Source organism: Nerophis ophidion, linkage group LG17, assembly GCF_033978795.1.
Source record: "Nerophis ophidion isolate RoL-2023_Sa linkage group LG17, RoL_Noph_v1.0, whole genome shotgun sequence".
NCBI classification, from domain to species: domain Eukaryota; kingdom Metazoa; phylum Chordata; class Actinopteri; order Syngnathiformes; family Syngnathidae; genus Nerophis; species Nerophis ophidion.
This window is the reverse complement of record NC_084627.1, coordinates 29696656-29718490: the sequence shown is the minus strand read 5'-3', so window position 1 is coordinate 29718490 and position 21835 is coordinate 29696656. Positions and strand designations below refer to the sequence as shown.

The following is a 21835-nucleotide window of genomic DNA, read 5'->3' as shown; positions in this document are numbered from 1 at the left end:
CTGCGAGAAGCCGGTGCTGCACATGCCAAATTTTAACATCCCTTTCTGTCTGCAGGCGGACGCGTCGGGCCGGGGACTGGAGGCAGTGCTGACCCACCGGGTAAAGAGCGTCGAACGCCCCGTGTTTTACATTAGCCGGAAACTCTCGGACCGGGAGGAAAGGTACAGCACGGTGGAGAGGGAGTGCTTTGCCATCCGGTGGGCGGTCGGGGCCCTCCGCTATTACCTGTTGAGGCGTGCCTTCAGTCTCTGCTCGGACCACAAACCTCTCCAGTGGCTCCACCGCATGAAGGACGCAAATGCGCGGATCACCCGGTGGTACCTTGCATTACAACCCTCCATTTTCCTGGAGGGGGGTGGAGGGGAGTGGGCACGGCCGGACGGTTGCCCAGCCTGAGTCTGGCGGTGGAGGCATGTGGAGAGGGGCGTGTTCCACGCGTTTCCTGCGGGCAGGGTGTGTGCAGGGGCCGGCCATGAAGCAGCCAACAGGTGAGCGGATATCTCAGCTGGAACGAATTATCTAATCACCTTTTCCTTTATTAGCAGCACCGGAGACCATGAATGGAGGCTTAGCAGACGAGCGAGAGAGACGATGGCTGACAAGCGAAAAGAAACTGAACGCAAAGATTTGTAAATAAAATACATATATATATATATATATATATATATATATATATATATATATATATATATATATATATATATATATATATATATATATAAGAATAAATGTGTTGAACTTCCCATTAAAAAAATTCTGAAAAGGTGGTGCCGAACCACTCACCAAGCGAGAGCTTTTCTTCCTGACACACACGTGACTTGTAGAGATGTCACCGTGACAACCCCTAAAAAAAAGTTTTTTTAAAGCGGGTGGGCAAGGTAACAAACTAAAGAGGATGATTTATGACTCTCCCTTCAATTGCGTTAAATGAGTCATCAACTTCAGAGTAGCTCCTATCGTTCAAGAAGACAAGAATATAAGTTGGTGTATTACCTGATTCTGATGACTTCCATTGATTGGAATCAGACGTCCACGTCTTTAAATGGAGGAGAAAAAAAGTTCCTCTTTTCTGTCTAATACCACATGAAAGTTGTTGGTTTTTGGCATCCAATCTGTCCAGCTTCCATATTCGTTTTTATACACTTTACAAGAAATACATTGGCGGCAAACTCCGTAGCTTGCTAGCTTGTTTGCGCTGGCTTTCGGAGACTCTTATTTTGTTAACGCAGGCGCGATGGAGCGGCGCTTTTATTGTGAAGACAGGAACTGTGCGATCAGTCTTTAGGCTTAGGGCGGGAAGTACGGTTGAAATAAAAAGTGTCTTTTTTCCTTTACACTTTTGATTGATTGATTGAAACTTTTATTAGTAGATTGCACAGTACAGTACATATTCCGTACAATTGACCACTAAATGGTAACACCCGAATAAGTTTGTCAACATGTTTAAGTCGTGTTTTAAGTATCATGGTCATGTGACCGCCTTGCTCTGTTTGATTGGTCCAACGTCACCAGTGACTGCATGTGATTGGTGAAACGCAAGCATGCGTAGATTCTACTTTGAAGCTCTGTCATTAACCAAAACAAACATTAATAGATCGATAAAAAAAAAGTAGCAAGTAGCGAACTTAATGTAGATAAATGGAACGGAGTAAAAATAGCGTTTCTTCTCTATAAATATACTTAAGTAAAAGTAAAAGTATGTTGCATAAAAACTACTCGTAGAAGTACAATTTATCCCAAAAGTTACTCAAGTAAATGTAACGGAGTAAATGTAGCGCGTTACTACCCACCTCTGGTAAAAAAGCATCGAAAAATGTTGCCCCTGTGTTGGGGGCCCTGTAAAGATTCTTTTCATGGGGCCCAAAATCCCTAGCGGCGCCCTTGCTCATGACCATAGGTGAGGATGTTCTGTTGTGGTGAAAAAGTGGCGTTTAAGGTCAATTTTTGCCAGTGTGAATTGCAAATATATTTGTGTTTCTTTTAAAGAAACAGGTTGTTGACAGTCCACAGTATACAATCATTCTCCAACCACGGCGTTCACACATTGATGTGCTGCGTCTTTATGAATGGACAGCAGGGGAGGAAGGGGCGCGAGATTGCCCGCCCTGTGATTGGAGACGCTGAATGACGTCACCTCCGCCGTGACGCCAGGCTCCTCATTCATAAAAAAAGGAAAAGAGGAGAAACAATCGTGGAGAGAAACACAGAGTGAGAGAAACGAAGAGGTTGCGGTAACAATGAGCTCCACGGGAGGCGAGATGCGCGCATAGAGCAGCGGCGCAGCAGCGTTGGGGGCGGGAGGCGGGAATCCGCCAGCATACACAAGAGACGTGAAGCCACAGCAAGCCTCAAGTCCGCAGAAGAAGACCGACACCAGCGACGCGCTATGGAAGATCTGTGCGAGATGGACTGTACGGTGCTCAAGCGGCTCCTGAAGAAGGACGGCGCCCGGTGCTTGGTGCTCGACTGCCGCTCATTCCTCGCCTTCAGCGCGGGACACATCCGAGGGGCCGTCAACGCCCGCTGCAACACGATCGTCCGCCGCAGGGCCAAGGGATCTGTGCTCAGCCTGGATCAGCTCCTAGCCGGCGATGATGAAGTCCGGGCCCACTTCCGCTGCGGGATGTACTCTGCCGTCGTGCTGTACGACGAGAGGACGCCGGACACGGACACGGTGAAGGAGGACAGCACGCTGAGCCTCGTGCTCCACGCGCTGTGCAGGGACTCAACCTCCACTAACATCTACTTTCTTAAAGGTGAGGAACCTTTCTATGAAATAATGCATGATTGTTGTTACACCTAATTTATACTTACTTCTAGGAGGGCTGCAATTGACACATAACAAAAAAATGTCCCTTCTCCCAATATTTAATTAAAAACTATTCCTTCGTCATAGTTAGTGTTTAATGTTGTGAAATTATTACACCTCTAACGATGCCATCTGTTGTGATCTCATATTGATGTATTATTTTTGTATTCTATTCTATTTCACTTCATTTATGTTCAGATACATGATAATTTTTGTAAATACTTCTGGAACTGATTAACAAATGGAGATGTCATATTTGTGTTATAAAATCAGATATGATATGAAATGCTCAATGAAATGTAATGGTAACATATTCAATATGTATAATTTTGCTGAATGTATTAAAAAAACATCATTTCATGTTTGAACACAATTTAGGTAAAGTAATATTCTATGGGATAAAGGGACAAGCGGTAGGAAAAATGGATGGATGTTAACATATTCAATATGTATAATTTTGCTGAATGTATTAAAAAAAACATAATTTCATTTTTGAACACAATTTAGGTAAAGTAATATTCTATGGGATAAAGGGACAAGCGGTAGGAAAAATGGTTTGAGGGATGGATAGTGTACATGTTTTAAAAAAAAAACAAATGTTTGTCATATTCACACCCCAGATTGTTTAATATTGCTCGTGAAGCTGCTCATTTGTATTTTTGCATGCTGGGGTTTGTCTTTTTTAAATATATATATATATATATATATATATATATATATATATATATATATATATATGTTATAATCCACGTAAACACACACACTGGCATCATTCACGCACAGACAGTGGGTGGATGTCATAGCGTGAGCTCAGGGCATGATGTAATGCCGTTGCGTTGATGCACCACAAAGCCAGAGAGACTTGCATGCAGGAAGCACTAACACACAGACACACTGTCTGTTTTTCGGGTCCACAACAAACATGTAAGATCAGCCTTTGATTTATGAGCCTCCCGGCTTCCTGCCCCCTCCAAAGACATGCACCTGAGGATAGGTTGATTGGCAACACTAGTGTGTGAATGTGAGTATGAATGTTGTCTGTCTATCTGTGTTGGCCCTGTGATGAGGTAGCGACTTGTCCAGGGTGTACTCTGCCTTCCACCCGGATGCAGCTGAGATAGGCTCCAGCACCACCGCGACCCCGAAAAGGACAAGTGGTAGAAAATGGAAGGATGCCATTCTACAGTATAGTGTGCTATATTTAAGACTGTGGCCTTTAAGCATGGAATTGTGTACTAAATGTGTGTGTGTGATCCTTCGGGTACAGAGGTCTCTTTCGGAAGTAAAGAGAATTATTAAAAAGTCAGTAAGAAGTATTATTTATTTATTTTTATTTCTAAACTCCTGTTTGTGTAGTGTGTCGACATAAATTGTGTGTTACGCTCCATGAAGCCACTTGTGTGATTAACCTGTTCAATGTCTTGTTTTCAGGTGGCTATGACAAGTTTTTCGCCGAGTACCCCGAGTTTTGTTTGAAGACCAAATCCTTGCCCCCGCTCACGAGCCAGTCCAGTGTGGAATCGTCATGCTCTTCCTGTGGAACGCCGCACCACGACCAGGTAAAAGGCCCAGAGCTGTTACTTTCAACTAGAAATTGCATTTCCCTGAGAGATGCTGACACTGTGGGTAAATATCATAGTAACACAACATACATAAATTACTGTATCAGATGATGCTCTGTAGAGCCAGGATATTAATATAAGATTTGAGTTTCCTAAACAAGGTAAAAAAAAAAAAAAAAAAAAAAATATATATATATATATATATATACACATATATGTATATATATATATATATATATATATATATATATGTATGTATATATATATATATATATAGGGCTTCACGGTGGCAGAGGGGTTAGTGCGTCTGCCTCACAATACGAAGGTCCCGCAGTCCTGGGTTCAAATCCAGGCTCGGGATCTTTCTGTGTGGAGTTTGCATGTTCTCCCCGTGAATGCGTGGGTTCCCTCCGGGTACTCCGGCTTCCTCCCACTTCCAAAGACATGCACCTGGGGATAGGTTGATTGGCAACACTAAATTGGCCCTAGTGTGTGAATGTGAGTGTGAATGTTGTCTGTCTATCTGTGTTGGCCCTGCGATGAGGTGGCGACTTGTCCAGGGTGTACCCCGCCTTCCACCCGATTGTAGCTGAGATAGGCGCCAGCGCCCCTCGCGACCCCAAAAGGGAATAAGCGGTAGAAAATGGATGGATGGATGGATATATATATATATATATTAGGGCTGGGCATCGATTAAAAATTTTAATCGAAGTTAATCGCACTATTTCTCCGATGAATCGCGATTAACTGCATTGTATACACAAAGCCCAATATCCATCCATTTTCTACCGCTTATTCCCTTTTGGGGTTGCGGGGGGGCGCTGGCGCCTATCTCAGCTACAATCGGGCGGAAGGTGGGGTACACCCTGGACAAGTCGCCACCTCATCGCAGGGCCAACACAGATAGACAGACAACATTCACACTCACATTCACACACTAGGGCCAATTTAGTGTTGCCAATCAACCTATCCCCAGGTGCATGTCTTTGGAGGTGGGAGGAAGCCGGAGTACCCGGAGGGAACCCACGCATTCACGGGGAGAACATGAGCCTGGATTTGAACCCAGGACTGCAGGACCTTCGTATTGTGAGGCAGATTCACTAACCCCTCTGCCACCGCAAAGCCCAATAATGAATTCAAAAGTAGTGTGTAGTGCACCTTTATTGGAATATTCTCCCACATGAACAAAAGCACTACGAAGGTCCTGCAGTCCTGGGTTCAAATCCAGGCTCGGGATCTTCCTGTGTGGAGTTTGCATGTTCTCCCCGTGAATGCGTGGGTTCCCTCCGGGTACTCCGGCTTCCTCCCACTTCCAAAGACATGCACCTGGGGATAGGTTGATTGGCAACACTAAAATTGGCCCTAGTGTGTGAATGTGAGTGTGAATGTTGTCTGTCTATCTGTGTTGGCCCTGCGATGAGGTGGCGACTTGTCCAGGGTGTACCCCACCTTCCGCCCGATTGTAGCTGAGATAGGCGCCAGCGCCCCCCGCGACCCCAAAAGGGAATAAGCGGTAGAAAATGGATGGGATGGATGAACAAAAGCGCCAAAACATATGTTGTGCAAACACAATTTGAATCATAACATCTGAACAGGCAATTTCTGAGGTAACAGCTGAAACATATTTTTTATCAGGGATCTTATGTTTAAAAAACCTATATTATAGGTAGTGGGCTGTTTTAGGGAATTTTTGATCAAATTATCCGTAGTAGCAATATTAATAATGTTGTATTTATTCTGCGTAGTGCACTTAAAATAATTATGACCATATCTAGGAATTGATATGATGGGAATTTTCCGATTGTTTGCTTGGTGCTTTGATAAACTGAACGCATATACATGGTACTATTTGTGATGTTATGAGCCAGGGAAATAAAGAACTACCCTACCCAGCATGCAACAGGAGTGACGAGCATGCGCGGTAGCCCGGTATAGGTTGTGTCGCCATGACGGCATATTTTTGTTGTGACATTCACGTTCTGAAAGCAAACGTTAAGAACTCAGCCAACACTCCTTGTCTGCATTATTCATAAATAGACAGACAACACAAATACTCCGCTGCTTCACAAGCCGCTGGATGTAGCCGGCAAAGTATTCCCATGCTAGCTAGCCGGTCTAGCAAGCACGCGTCATTCAGTCCAAAACGGCCCGATCTATCCACATTCAGAATTGTCTGGCGGTCGTAAGTGATCCCGAAGTGACCACGCTGTAAGCCAGCCATGAAATTTGCAGAATTGTCCGGTATTTTTGCCAAATGTTCGATCTTTACCAAGAGCCCCTCGACGCCGAAGTACATCCGGGAGATGCCATCTTGTTAAGAAAAGGCGTTAACAAAATAAAAGCATGTAAACAACATACGCAGATGTGCGATAAAATAATTGTCGGCGTTAATAGATTGATGAGTTAACGCGTAATTAACGCATTAATTTGCCCACCCCTAATATATATTTATATGTGTGTGTGTGTGTGTTGTTGGTTATTTTTATCAAGATGTCGTCTTGTTCTTGTTACATTGTGCTTTTTGTTTATGTTTCCAATCATCTTTTTTTATTTGTACCACGGGCCGCACTTTGGACAATCCTGCAGTAATAGCTCTTGCAGGGTTGAGTCATGACGTGACGTCAACTCTCATCCACTTTTTTAGCTTCCCTTGTTGTACTTAAACAAAGGGTGAAAGGCGTGTTACTGCAGCCGGGACTAATTGATGCAATCATTTTTATTGCAAATGTTGTTCCGAAATCAGAGAAGATGTTGGCAGAGGCGGGAAGCAGAGGAAAATATTGCTGACCAAGCCTTTAGGGTGGACTACTTGGAGGTGTACGTCATGCTACGCAAAATATTTGCTGGGGGAGGAGAGAGTGTTTACGTTGTGTCTCCTCACAGGAATAATCCAGGCTTCAAAAATTAAGCAATTGCAAAGTAAGGCCGGCTGAATGCAACAAAATACAGAGTATGATAAATGCAACCAGGTCTTAAAACGTGTGGGCTAACTGCCAAATACAATACACTTTTTTGATTGCAGCTCTATCTGCTGGATCTAGTTGGCCACTGCCCCACTTATCCAAATTCAAGCAGAAGTGCAAAATGTAATTTTTTTCTCCTTTGGCCTTTGGCCTTTTGCCAACTATGGGTTAGTTTGAACTAAGTTTTTAAACTTGTATTTAAACTACCAACTGTCAACCAAATATGAGCTTTTTGTGTTTTTAATGTGAATGAAAAAGGATATTTACGCATGTGATTAACATCTACCAGAACTTGAACAAACAATCCATTTGCGTTCTCGAAGCGGCAGTTGAATTGAGTTCAAACACAGCGGCAGCTGTTAGCTGTTTGCCTGGCTCAAGGGCATCTCAACTGTTTGCTTTTCCTTATTCATTCCAAGTGAATGTGTCCATCCAGTCTAGGAATGTAAACCTCACAGGAAAAATCTTCCAAGCTGCAGAGAAGCATCTTCTAGTTGTTGTTGTTCTGCTGAGGTGTTGTTCTTATGAAATTACTGGCCCGGCTGGCCACTTTTTCCCCTCGCTTCTGTCACTTCCTGTGACCCCCGTGGCCTTATTTTGTTTGTCTGTGCCAATTTCATGCAACCCTCCAAGTCACATGCGACGCTGCTTCATTTCCCCTGGAACACAAGCGGAACTCGTCGAGACAATCGGGCCTCTGTGCATTTAAAAAAAAAAAAAAAGATAGTCATCATGGCCACGCTGTCAGGTGCACTTCTACACTTCCTGTGGCGGCGTGCAAACCGTGGACTAGATGAGCGAGTTCTCCCCCCCCACCCCCACCCCACCCCCACCCACCTCCTCCTCCTCACATTACATCTCTTAGCGGTATTGATCACTTCCTGCCTCTGTCGGGGCGAGTTCGTCAGCAGTGAGAAAAACGGACACAGCCCTCGTCAATAAAAAACACTGATCCAACAAACAGGAAACAAACTCTTCCGCTACAACCGAGAGTGGCTTTAAAACTGTTGAATTGTTTTTTTGTAGATGTGACTTACAAAATTTGCTAGCTGATTACAGCCAATTTCTCAATTCAAATGTTTTTGTAGTCACAAAATGTGTAAGAAAAACAGCATCGCCCAATAAAAATAATTGAAATCAATTTATTGGCGTTTGGCCCTTGCAAAATTTTAACACGTAACTTTGTTTTAAAAAAATAAAAACACTACTTTAAGGTAAGAAATGTTATATAAAATATTACAATGGAATTCTTTCAAAAAAGGTTAATTATGTTTTATTCTTATACTTTTCAAATGTTCTTGTAATCATACAATATGTTCGGTAAATTAGATGGAATTTTTACCTAATTTTAAATTTGGAATTTTTTCCTCTTTGTAAAAATTCCATCTAATGTACCAAAAATATTTACTGATTCCATGAAAATTTGAAAATTATTACAATAGAATGTTACTATGAACTACAGTAGTTTTTGGAAGTAATGTGATAATAATGTTCAGAATTTGAGAGTGGCTAATCATGGTATTTCCTTTTAGCTGCTTAGCTGTCAAACACACCATCAGCAGCCTCTCCATATGTTCAAGGATAAGAGTCCGCTGTTGAGATATTTTTTTAACGTTCTTGGCTGGCGTTATCGACTCATTCTGCTCCAACTGTTTCACCTCGAGCATGATTTTGATTATTTTTTTATTAAATTCAATGAATATCATCCATTTCTTCTCAGCCCGGTCATTCTCCTCATGATTGGAAAACAAAAGTTGTGTTGTTCTCTGGCTGATCTCTGTCTAATCTTTGACTGTACTCGCTAGTTAGTTCTAGCAAGTAAGAAGAGATGTTTTACATGGTTCACTGTGACATTTGCTACGCCACCTAGTGGATGCAAAAAAAGCAAAACAATTAGCTGAGAGATAGCTTGTATCGTAAGGTATTTGTCTGTTTATACAGTACTATATTTGACCATTTCGGACTGGTTAAAGTCACATTGTCCTGCTACTCGTGAATTTTCATTACCTTTATCATTCACACTTTTAAAAAAATATATTGGGATGAATTTAACCCCTACATAAAGTATAGCTACGGTGCAGAGTAAAATAATCAAATATTGTCTTTTAAAGAAAGCTTGTTGTAGTTACTGCAGTATAGTATTGTATTGCAATTAGCTAAGTATAGTCCATAATAGGGCTGGGCGATATATTGAATATACTCGATATATCGCGGATTTGTCTCTGTGCGATATAGAAAATGAATATATCGTGATGTTCGAGTATACATTCTCATGCAGTTGCTTTTAGCTGCGGGTATTACACTACAGGCGTTCCTCTCTCTTTCTTGTCTCTCCTTCTCACAGACAAGCGCACCTTCTTACATACGTCACATGCTGTCACGCGTGCAATGTCATACGCCCTCACCAAGCAGACAGGTAGTGGCATGGGTAACGTTAGCTGTAATGTTAGCGGAGCGGTGCGAATCTGGTAACAAACTGAAGGAAGAATTAATTCCCAAGAAAAACATCGTCTGGCGGTAGTTCGGCTTCACGCGGCAAGATTTTGAACAAACAACAATAATAGGCCAAAGGCGTTGCTACAAAAAGTAGCATCATTTGAAAAGTCACCCGCTAGATAATGAAGAGTGCTTGAAACTTCACATGTCAACATCTCCGGCCGGTGCCACGCCAACAAAATGCCCAAGCAACCATTTCCAGATCAACACCGTATGAAAAAAATAGTTGAAAACAGAAGGATATAACGTCTGCAGTAACCTACCACATAGCGAATGACATACACTGTTTGATTTCCTATTATGCAGCTAATTTTTATTTAACAGTTATTGAAATATCTTGTGTGACATCATGCACAAAAGTGCACTTTATTTGTTTTAAACTATCGTATTGGCGTTCTGTACAAAAAGTGCACTTTAATTTAGTGTTGTCTTAGTGACATCATGCACAAAAGTGCACTAATAGTTTTGACGATCTTGCACTTTCTGTTTTGAAAGATGGAATTTGCTTCGACTGCTTAATAACTGTTTAATAAATACACTTTTGAGAAATTTACTTAGTTGTGATTTCCCTCTCTGCATGAAAGTTTAAAAGTAGCATATATTAATGCAGTATGAAGAAGAATGTTTTAATGTAGACATAAAATCATCATACTGCTGTGATTATATGCATCCAGTGTTCATTCAAGGCTAAGGCACAATATTGAGATATAAATTGTGTATTGCGATATGGCCTAAAAATATTGAGATTTTAATAAAAGGCCATACCGCCCAAGCCTAGTCCATAATTAAACTTTTTTTTAACAAGCAGAGACATTTGTTTACTGCTTTTAACATAACAGACATAGTCCTTATGAGCGGAACCGACTAGGTCCATCCGTATAATTAAGATATTTTCTGCAAAGGCAGCATTGAAAACATGCTGACATATTTCCACTATGCGTGACCATCCATCTCATGTACCCCGGTGACCTTTACTTGAGTTGCACAGCTGCCAACACTAACCTGATTAGACAAATATTTAAGTGGTCTCACTGCTGTGCTAGAGTCAGCCGCACAAATACACACACAGGTCTTTGTTTGTAGCACGGAGGCTGTTTTCCTGTGTTTGCTAGTGATTCTTCTAAAAGTGATAGTTTTGACCCCCAGGGGGAGCCCTGGATCAATCCTACCTCTTGAGGTTTTTTATGGAAAAAATTATATTAGAAAAAAAGACTCATAATTCTATCTTGTCCAGGGCGGACCTGTTGAGATCCTCCCATTCCTCTACCTGGGCAGTGCCCTTCACGCCTCCAAAAAGGAAGTCCTGGATGGCATTGGAATCTCGGCGCTGCTCAACGTGTCGTCTGACTGTCCCAACCACTTCGAGAACGCGTACCAGTACAAATGTATTCCTGTGGAAGACAACCACAAAGAAGACATCAGCTGCTGGTTTCTGGAGGCCATCGAGTTCATCGGTAAGTAAGACCGTGTGTTTGTTGTGTATATTTTTGACACCATTTTTAAGTCCGAGATTTCTTGTTGCGTAGAGCTGGGCCAATAATACGATATCAATATATGTCGCAATAACAATGTACAATGCGTTTGATAAAATAACATTTAGAATGCATTTTAAAAAAATGATTGGGACTATTGGGAGCAGTTCCACTTTGAAGAAAATAACACATTGGTATTTCTCCTCTAAGCTACAAAGAAAACATGTTTCCAGAGATCAAACTCCCACTCTCCCAATCCCCCCTGGCATCACACCACACCACTCTTTAAGAGGCACTGGTGTAATCTCATTTAACGTCACTTCGAGAAGTGTAGCGTAGTGATGGACATTTCAACACATTGTGAAAGACAAATGGACTCTCAGAAACAGTAGGATAGAGTGCACTTTCATTTGGGGGCGAGAAATGGGATACATGTGGCACAAGGAATCAGAAAGTAGCTCCTTTGTCCCAGAACCGTAACACAAAATGTAACAAAATTAAATACCAAACAAAGCAGGGCAGCATTAGCAGCCATCCCACCCGCCCTCCCATAGATTGGTAAAATAGCAGTGGCAATGGGGGCGTGGTTAGTTAAGTGAATTATATTTATATCGCGCTTTTTCTCTAGTGACTCAAAGCGCTTTACGTAGTGAAACCCAGTATCTAAGTTACATTTAAAGCAGTGTGGGTGGCACTGGGAGCAGGTGGGTAAAGTGTCTTGGCAAGGACACAACAGCTTGGTTTGGTTGAAATCACATTGAAACAGTGTAGGTCTGACTTGGTAGGATATTTACAGCGAGCAGTGAACATAGTGAGTTCAGAACGCATAAGAACAAGTATATACATTTGATTATTTACATTTGATTTCTTACATTTGATTATTTACAATCCAAGGAGGGGGGGAGGGTGTTAGTCAAAGGTTGTAGCTGCCTGGAGGTGTTCTTTTAGTGCGGTTTTGAAGAAGGCTAGAGATGCACTTTCTTTTACACCTGTTGGGAGTGCATTCCACATTGATGTGGCATAGAAAGAGAATGAGTTAAGACCTTTGTTAGATCGGAACCTGGGTTTGACGTGGTTTGTGGAGCTCCCTCTGGTGTTGTGGTTATGGCGGTCATTTACATTATGGAAGTGGTTTGACATGTAATTGTAGCAGATTTTATAGACTAGGCTCAGTGCAAGTTGTTTTACTCTGTCCTCCACCCTGAGCCAGCCCACTTTGGAGAAGTGGGTAGGAGTGAGATGTGATCTGGGGTGGAGGTCTAAAAGTAACCTGACAAGCTTGTTCTGGGATGTGTGGAGTTTGAATTTAAGGGTTTTGGAGGTGCTGGGGTACCAGGAGGTGCAAGCATAATCAAAAAAGGGTTGAATGAGAGTTCCCGCTAAAATCTTCAAGGTGCTTTTGTTGACCAGAGAGAAGATTCTGTAGAGAAATCTTGTTTCGTTGGTTGACCTATTTGATTACTTTGGTTGCCATCTTATCACAGTAAAGATTAGCCTCTAGTACGGAACCTAGGTAGGTGACCTCATCTTTCCTGGTGATAACAATGTCACCCACTTTTATAGTGAAGTCACTGACTTTCTTAAGGTTGATTTGGGACCCAAATAAGATGGATACCGTTTTACCTAAGTGTATGGATAGCTTGTTGTCAGCAAGCCAGGTGCAAATACTTCAGCACTGAGGATTTTTTCCACCTGTGACTTGTCCTTGTCCAGCAGGGCCGAGTCATCCGCAAACAGGAACAATTCACAGTGGCATGCTGATGGCATGTCGTATACGTATATTAGGAACAGTAAAGGTCCTAGTTTACTGCCTTGGGGGACTCCCCAGCTTACTGAGGGGCCGGGGGGACACGGTGCCGTTCACCTCTACCACCTGTTTCCTCCCCTCCAAGTAAGATTGCATCCAGCTCAATGAGGTTTTATCGAATCTGATTGCTCTGAGCTTATCCAACAGTATAGCGTGATTAACGGTGTCAAAGGCCTTCTGAATGTCCAGCATGACCATGCCGCAGTATTTGCCTGCGTCCACCTCATGTTTGGGGTGGTATAGCTCAGTTGATAGAGTGGCCGTGCCAGCAACTTGAGGGTTGCAGGTTCGATCCCCGCTTCTGCCATCCGAGTCAATGCCGTTGTGTCCTTGGGCAAGACACTTTACCCACCTGCTCCCAGTGCCACCCACACTGGTTTAATTGTAACTTAGATATTGGGTTTCACTATGTCAAGCGCTTTGAGTCACTTGAGGAAAAAGCGCTATATAAATATAATTCACTTCACTATATAAATATAATTCACTTTGGTGTGGTCGGTCAGATAGAGAAGGCACGTATCAGTGGAGTGGTTAGTTCTGGATTGGAATTTATACATTAGTTTTTTAGTAGCAAGTTAACTATTGACCTGTTCATAAACTATTGTTTCCATTACTTTCAAAATGGAACTGAGAATAGAAATTGGTCAGTAGTTACCAGGTTCTAATTTGCTTTCTTTTTTAAAAGGGGAGTTACTCTGGCTATCTTGAAATATTGTGGTACTTTGCCTTGTTTGATTGAGAGATTTTATTATGTGTGTTATGATTGGGGCAATGGTGGTGGCAGAGTCCCTGAGGAGTCTGGAGGTGATATTGTCAAGGCCAGTGGCCTTGTTTAGGTGGAGCACGCTCAATTTTTTAAGCACCTTGTCAGCTGAGACTATTTCTAATTTGAAATTGTTATTGATTACTCCTAGCTTTCTGTAGTAGGCTTTAATGTGTTTTACACCAAAGCGACCAGAGTGGTGGGACAGTGTTGTGGCTATGCTGGTGAAAAAGGTGTTAAGGCTCTCCTCTATAATATTTGCACATTTTGTAAAACTGAACTTGCTAAAAAGTAAACACAAACAGAATGCTGGATGACAGCAAAGACTTACTGTGGAGCAAAGACGGCGTACACAAAGTACATCCGAACATGACATGACAATCCACAATGTCCCCACAAAGAAGGATAAAAACAACCGAAATATTCTTGATTGCTAAAACAAAGCCGATGCGGGAAATATCGCTCAAAGGACGACATGAAACTGCTACAGAAAAATACCAAAAAAAGAGAAAAAAACACCAAAGTAGGAGCGCAAGAGAAGAACTAAAACACTACACACAGGAAAACAGCAAAAAACTCAACATAAGTCAGGTTGTGATGTGACAGGTGGTGACAGTACACCTACTTTGAGACAAGAGCTATATTGGTTTATGCTTTAAAGTCATATCCAACAATTGCGACAACGCCTTTCAACTGAGTTTCAATGTTTAATGATTTCTGCTGGTGGTGTGCCTCCGCATTTTTTCAACGCAAAAAATGTGCCTGGCTCAAAAAAGGTTTAAAAACACTGCCATAGCATACACATTGGTGTGTACTGTATATGAGCTTTGCATAAGTATGACATGAGGCTTTGCAGTTTGCGTGTGTGTGTGTGTGTGTGTGTGTGTGTGTGTGTGTGTGTGTGTGTGTGTGTGTGTGTGTGTGTGTGTGTGTGTGTGTGTCATAGTTAGCTGCTTAGGGAGCAGATAGTGACTCATCCACTGTTACCGGGTGAACAGACGGTGTTGTGAAGATAGCTAGAATCAGAATCCCAATCTTTCATAGGATTCAATGGAAACATGCCTGGAGAATACATTTTACATGCAATTAATTAGCATGGAAGAGCAAATGAAGCCAGCTCACTATTCAATTTGGGGATTTTCATATCATGCAGGCAGGTATGAAATGTGAGCGGGCAGCCAGCGATGCCAACGGATGCTGTCAGGGGAGATGGAGTTTTCTGTAAACACTTTTAATCAGAGTATTATCTAAATGGGCATATTGGCTGTAACCAATTATGAGGGATGTGTAAACACAGGGGGAAAGACATAAATGGCAAAAACCAGGAAGTGTGCAAAGGGCAGCCAGATGATTCAAATATATACAGAAAAGTGTGTGTGTGTGTGTGTGTGTGTGTGTGTGTGTGTGTGTGTGTGTGTGTGTGTGTGTGTGTGTGTGTGTGTGTGAAACGCTTGGCTGCTACAAACACACAATCTTTTGTCTACCAAGTGTCCAATGTGTTACAGTCTTTGTCCCTCCGTGGAAAATACTGGTGAACAGGAAACTAACAGATGCTAGGCTATCACCAGATAGCCAATAAACATTGAAAGCATGTTAAATTGACACTGAATTATCAATGTCAGATCACTGAATCAATCTGATTTCAATGTTAATTGTTTTAGTTTGTATCCGCTAATATGAACTTTGAAATATAATTGACATGCCAACACAACTAAACATCAATTATATTTCAATAAGAAATAGCTCATGCCATCTATGTAGCATTTTATTAAAATCCTGTGTCATCTTCAGTCAGGGTTAGTGCTTGGTAAAACAATTGATTTTATTGATGATGGATCAATACAAGCTCCTCTCTGAGCTGCTACCTTACCGTGGTAGAGGAGTTTGCGTGTCCCATGTTGTCTGGGGGCTTTCATGCCCCCTGGTAGGGTCTCCCAAGACAAACAGGTCCTAGGTGAGTGATCAGACAAAGAACAGCTCAAAGACTTCTATGGAATTACAACAAAATGAACTCAGATTTCCCTCGCCCGGACACGGGTCACCGGGGCCCCGCTCTGGAGCCAGGCCCGGAGTTGGGGCACGATGGCGAGCGCCTGGTGGCCGGGCCTGTCCCCATGGGGCCCGGCCGGGCACAGCCCGAAGAGGCAACGTGGGTCATCCCTCCAATGGGCTCACCACTCATAGGAGGGGCCATAGAGGTCGGGTGCATTGTGAGCTGGGCGGCAGCCGAAGGCAGGGCACTTGGCGGTCGTTTCCTCGGCTACAGAAGCTAGCTCTTGGGACGTGGAACGTCACCTCACTGGGGGGGAAGGAGCCTGAGCTAGTCCGCGAGGTAGAGAAGTTCCGGCTGGATATAGTCGGACTCACCTCGACGCACAGCAAGGGCTCTGGAACCAGTTCTCTCGAGAGGGACTGGACCCTCTTCCACTCTGGCGTTGCCGGCAGTGAGAGGCGACGGGCTGGGGTGGCAATTCTCATTGCCCCCTGGCTCAAAGCCTGCACGTTTGAGTTCAACCCAGTGGACGAGAGGGTAGCTTCCCTTCGCCTTCGGGTGGGGGGTTGGGTCCTGACTGTTGTTTGTGCTTACGCACCAAACAGCAGTTCAGAATACCCACCCTTTTTGGGCACACTCGAGGGAGTACTGGAAAGTGCTCCCCCAGGTGATTCCCTTGTCCTACTGGGGGACTTCAACGCTCATGTTGGCAACGACAGTGAAACCTGGAGAGGCGTGATTGGGAAGAATGGTCGCCCGGATCTAAACCCGAGTGGTGTTTTGTTATTGGACTTTTGTGCTCGTCACGGATTGTCCATAACAAACACCATGTTCAAACATAAGGGTGTCCATATGTGCACTTGGCACCAGGACACCCTAGGCCGCAGTTCCATGATCGACTTTGTAGTTGTGTCATCGGATTTGCGGCCTTATGTTTTGGACACTCGGGTGAAGAGAGGGGCGGAGCTTTCTACCGATCACCACCTGGTGGTGAGTTGGCTGCGATGGTGGGGGAGGATGCCAGACAGACCTGGCAGGCCCAAACGCATTGTGAGGGTCTGCTGGGAACGTCTGGCAGAGGCTCCTGTCAGAGAGAGTTTCAATTCACACCTCCGGGAGAACTTTGAACATGTCACGAGGGAGGTGCGGGACATTGAGTCCGAGTGGACCATGTTCCGAACCTCTATTGTCGAGGCGGCTGATTGGAGCTGTGGCCGCAAGGTTGTTGGTGCCTGTCGTGGCGGTAATCCCAGAACCCGTTGGTGGACACCAGCAGTGAGGGATGCCGTCAAGCTGAAGAAGGAGTCCTATCGGGTTCTTTTGGCTCATAGAACTCCGGATGCAGTGGACGGGTACCGACGGGCCAAGCGGTGTGCAGCTTTAGCGGTCGCGGAGGCAAAAACTCGGACATGGGAAGAGTTCGGGGAAGCCATGGAAAACGACTTCCGGACGGCTTCGAAGCGATTCTGGACCACCATACGCCGCCTCAGGAAGGGGAAGCAGTGCACTATCAACACCGTGTATGGTGTGGATGGTGTTTTGCTGACTTCGACTGTGGATGTTGTGGATCGGTGGAGGGAATACTTCAAAGACCTCCTCAATCCCACCAACAAGTCTTCCTTTGAGGAAGCGGTGCCTGGGGAAGCTGCAGTGGACTCTCCTATTTCTGGGGCTGAGGTCGCTGAGGTAGTTAAAAAGCTCCTCAGCGGCAAGGCCCCGGGGGTGGATGAGATCCGTCCGGAGTTCCTTAAGGCTCTGGATGCTGTGGGGCTGTCTTGGTTGACAAGACTCTGCAGCATCGCGTGGACATCGGGGGCGGTACCTCTGGATTGGCAGACCGGGGTGGTGGTCCCTCTCTTTAAGAAGGGGGACCGGAGGGTGTGTTCCAACTATCGTGGGATCACACTCCTCAGCCTTCCCGGTAAGGTTTATTCAGGTGTACTGGAGAGGAGGCTTCGCCGGATAGTCGAACCTCGGATTCAGGAGGAACAGTGTGGTTTTCGTCCTGGTCGTGGAACTGTGGACCAGCTCTATACTCTCGGCAGGGTTCTTGAGGGTGCATGGGAGTTTGCCCAACCAGTCTACATGTGCTTTGTGGACTTGGAGAAGGCATTCGACCGTGTCCCTCGGGGAGTCCTGTGGGGAGTGCTCAGAGAGTATGGGGTACCGGACTGTCTTATTGTGGCAGTCCGCTCCCTGTACGATCAGTGTCAGAGCTTGGTCCGCATTGCTGGCAGTAAGTCGGACACGTTTCCAGTGAGGGTTGGACTGCGCCAAGGCTGTCCTTTGTCACCGATTCTGTTCATAACTTTTATGGACAGAATTTCTAGGCGCAGCCAAGGCGTTGAGGGGATCCGGTTTGGTGGCCACAGGATTAGGTCTCTGCTTTTTGCAGATGATGTAGTCCTGATGTCTTCATCTGACCGGGATCTTCAGCTCCCACTGGATCGGTTCGCAGCCGAGTGTGAAGCGACCGGAATGAGAATCAGCACCTCCAAGTCCGAGTCCATGGTTCTCGCCCGGGAAAGGGTGGAATGCCATCTCCGGGTTGGGGAGGAGACCCTGCCCCAAGTGGAGGAGTTCAAGTACCTAGGAGTCTTGTTCACAAGTGGGGGAAGAGTGGATCGTGAGATCGACAGGCGGATCGGTGCGGCGTCTTCAGTAATGCGGACGTTGTATCGATCCGTTGTGGTGAAGAAGGACCTGAGCCGGAAGGCAAAGCTCTCAATTTACCGGTCGATATACGTTCCCATCCTCACCTATGGTCATGAGCTTTGGGTCATGACCGAAAGGATAAGATCACGGGTACAAGCGGCCGAAATGAGTTTCCTCCGCCGGGTGGCGGGGCTCTCCCTTAGAGATAGGGTGAGAAGCTCTGCCATCCGGGAGGAACTCAAAGTAAAGCCGCTGCTCCTTCACATCGAGAGGAGCTAGATGAGGTGGTTCGGGCATCTGGTCAGGATGCCACCCGAACGCCTCCCTAGGGAGGTGTTTAGGGCACGTCCAGCTGGTAGGAGGCCACGGGGAAGACCCAGGACACGTTGGGAAGACTATGTCTCCCGGCTGGCCTGGGAACGCCTCGGGATCCCCCGGGAAGAGCTAGACGAAGTGGCTGGAGATAGGGAAGTCTGGGCTTCCCTGCTTAGGCTGCTGCCCCCGCGACCCGACCTCGGATAAGCGGAAGATGATGGATGGATGGATGGATGGATCAATACAATCAATCCCTCTGTTGTATTGCGCGTGATGCTTCGGCAGCAGCTATGCTAACGTTAGCTAGTAACAACAAGCCGTCCGAACACACGGAACAAAAGACAGTGAGGGATTTACCAGGATAATATTTGACATCACCCGCTTCTCTGGAGCCTTTCAGTGATAGATCACATGAAGATATACAGTTTTAGAAGCCATGGCAAGACAGACGCCCACACTTACCTCCCTTTGCGGCACTTCCTTTTCGACATCTTCATATGAAACCATTACCCGATAATTCCTACATTAGATTGGTTCATAGTTTGTAGTGTGAAAAATGTATATTAAATGACAAAATACAAAAATATAGCGTTATTTTGTGGAACGATTGTACTCCTCCTAAACACAATTACTTCTGCATATCTCGCCAGAACAGCGACATAGTCACGTTATGATCATGCAACGTAAATCTCTGATTGAAACACTCATTATTATAATTGATTGTGTTTGTTACATTTGCATCTATCTGCACGCCATTGTCAAATGCGCCAGAAAAGTGAAACGCAAACTTCCGGCCTCGCTGTGTGGTACATCCTGTCTGACTGCGCTAACAAAATAGGAGTCGCAGAATAAATCTTTTCAGCAGGTAACACCTGGCTTTTGAGCTCTCCTTGGATTAACTGAATGTAAATTAGTCTGTGACTTTTACTGTATATTATTGTTAGTGTTATTTCAATGTTTTTGTTATTCAAATGTTTGTGTACAACAATCTACCAGGGGCCTAAAAAAAATTCTTACATATTTGCTGTTTTTTATTTATTTATTTGATGTCTTCTTATTTTTGTTTTGGCACTTCTTGAGTTAGTTTGCCCTCCATGTTGTGACATCCTTGCAAAAAACACTATCTGACCTTTGACCCGTCTCTGTGCTCAGACTCGGTGCGTGACTCCAGCGGCAGGGTTCTGGTCCACTGCCAGGCGGGCATCTCTCGCTCGGCCACCATCTGCCTGGCCTACCTGATGAAGAGGAAGCGCGTGCGTCTAGAGGAAGCCTTCGAGTTTGTGCGTCGGCGCCGCAGCATCATCTCGCCCAACTTCAGCTTCATGGGCCAGCTGCTACAGTTTGAGTCGCAGCTGCTGGCCACCTCGTGCGCCGCGGAGGCCGCCGCCACAGCCAGCCCTTTGCTAGGACCCAAGTCATCCGCGGGCACCGCTTCGGCGACGCCGACGCCCACCTCGCCGTTCATCTTCAACTTCCCGGTGTCGGTGGTGAACACTGCCTACCTGCACCACAACCCCATCACCACGTCACCCGGCTGCTGATAGCTGAGCACAGACGCACTATGTACTTCCAGGGCTGAGGGGTCAGAGGTCACGACCTAAACCCTTACAAAACAGCTCCTCCTTCCAGTGACTGACCAAAAATAGACTTTAAAGGAGTTTGTGTGTGTGTGTGTGCTGGACTTGAGGCAGCACGACACACTCATGACTAACAAGTGAATAAGCTCAGTATGAAGACAGGCTCTGTTGCCATGGAGACCACCGGTCTTGAAGGAGAAGAGATGGACGCAGGAAGGAAGCAGGAATTTTAAGCACCCGCTCCTTCCTCCTTTGGCGCTCCTCCTGCTGCCACACAAAGGAGACGGATGGTGTGTGTGTGTGTGTTATGGTGGGGGAGGGTGCCATATAAAGCAGGGGCCTCCTCAGTGACAGGTGCTCTGCTGCCTGGAGTTTCCTGTCTGTCCTCTTCCGCTCTCTCTCTATCTCTCTCTCCTCTGTCTCTCGCACATAAAAACAAACAGACCTTCCTCTCATCTTGCCCTTTAATGTTCCTCCTCTTCATCTCATCACTGCTTCTCATCTCCGCCGCCTCTTCCTCCTCCACATCCTCCTCTTCCTCTCAGATCTTCATCTCCCTCTCTCCACTGACCAGGCAGCACAAATCAAACGAGGTGGAGAAAAGGAAATCCAGTCTTTCTTTGACGGCCACATCATGCATTTTGTTCACCCTTTATTCTGCTTCATCACTCTCATGTTTGAATACAACAATTAACATGCAGAGTAAATATTTATTTTACCATTTAGGAATTACAGCAAATTATCTCTTCCTTTTCCTTGGACCATTGACATGTGTGCAAATCATCAACATAAATATAGCATTCTGGACAAACTCAGCGTGTTGCTTTTTTAAAACATTACTAAATGCAAACATGCAACTGCTGGCTTGATGTTCCCTTGAATGCATTCCTATTATTTTTCTGTATGGAAGGTCTGTCATGCACACACACACACACACACACACACACACACACACACACACACACACACACACACACACACACACACACACACACACACACACACACACACACACACACACACACACACACACGACTCCCTGCAATACTGAACTTCTAACCCTTTGAAGAAGCCAACACCAGAAGTGTAGTCTCTTTAAACTGAGCTCTTCTTTATCCCTTCACTCTTACAAAGGGTTGCAAAATGTGTTCACACCTATTTCTGTAGCACTTTGAAGTGATGCAATACTGTATTTTTCATTTGCGATGGGTTTTCTTCATGCGTACAACAGACTTTTTGTTGTGAAATATGGAAGAAGAGCTGGAGAGTGAGATCCAGCCAGAAGACAAAAAACTAAACTGCAATACGGTTTAAACATCACGGCAATATTGAACCTTCACTTGGACAAGTGTGTGTACATTCATACAAACTAACTTTCCGTCAATTTTAATTGTGTCGAATGAATGACATGTATGCGTTTAT

At 44.7% G+C, this 21835-nt stretch overlaps 1 protein-coding gene across 1 annotated transcript; it reads left to right on the top strand.

Annotated features, from left to right (window-relative positions):
• Positions 1-2180: 2180 nt before the first annotated feature.
• On the top strand, positions 2181-21446 carry dusp4 (dual specificity phosphatase 4). Its single transcript, XM_061876738.1, has 4 exons — positions 2181-2757; positions 4242-4369; positions 11066-11285; positions 19989-21446. The coding sequence occupies exons 1-4, from the start codon at positions 2388-2390 to the stop codon at positions 20375-20377; spliced, it is 1107 nt and encodes a 368-aa protein (XP_061732722.1). The 5' UTR covers positions 2181-2387; the 3' UTR covers positions 20378-21446.
• The last annotated feature ends 389 nt before the right edge of the window (positions 21447-21835 follow it).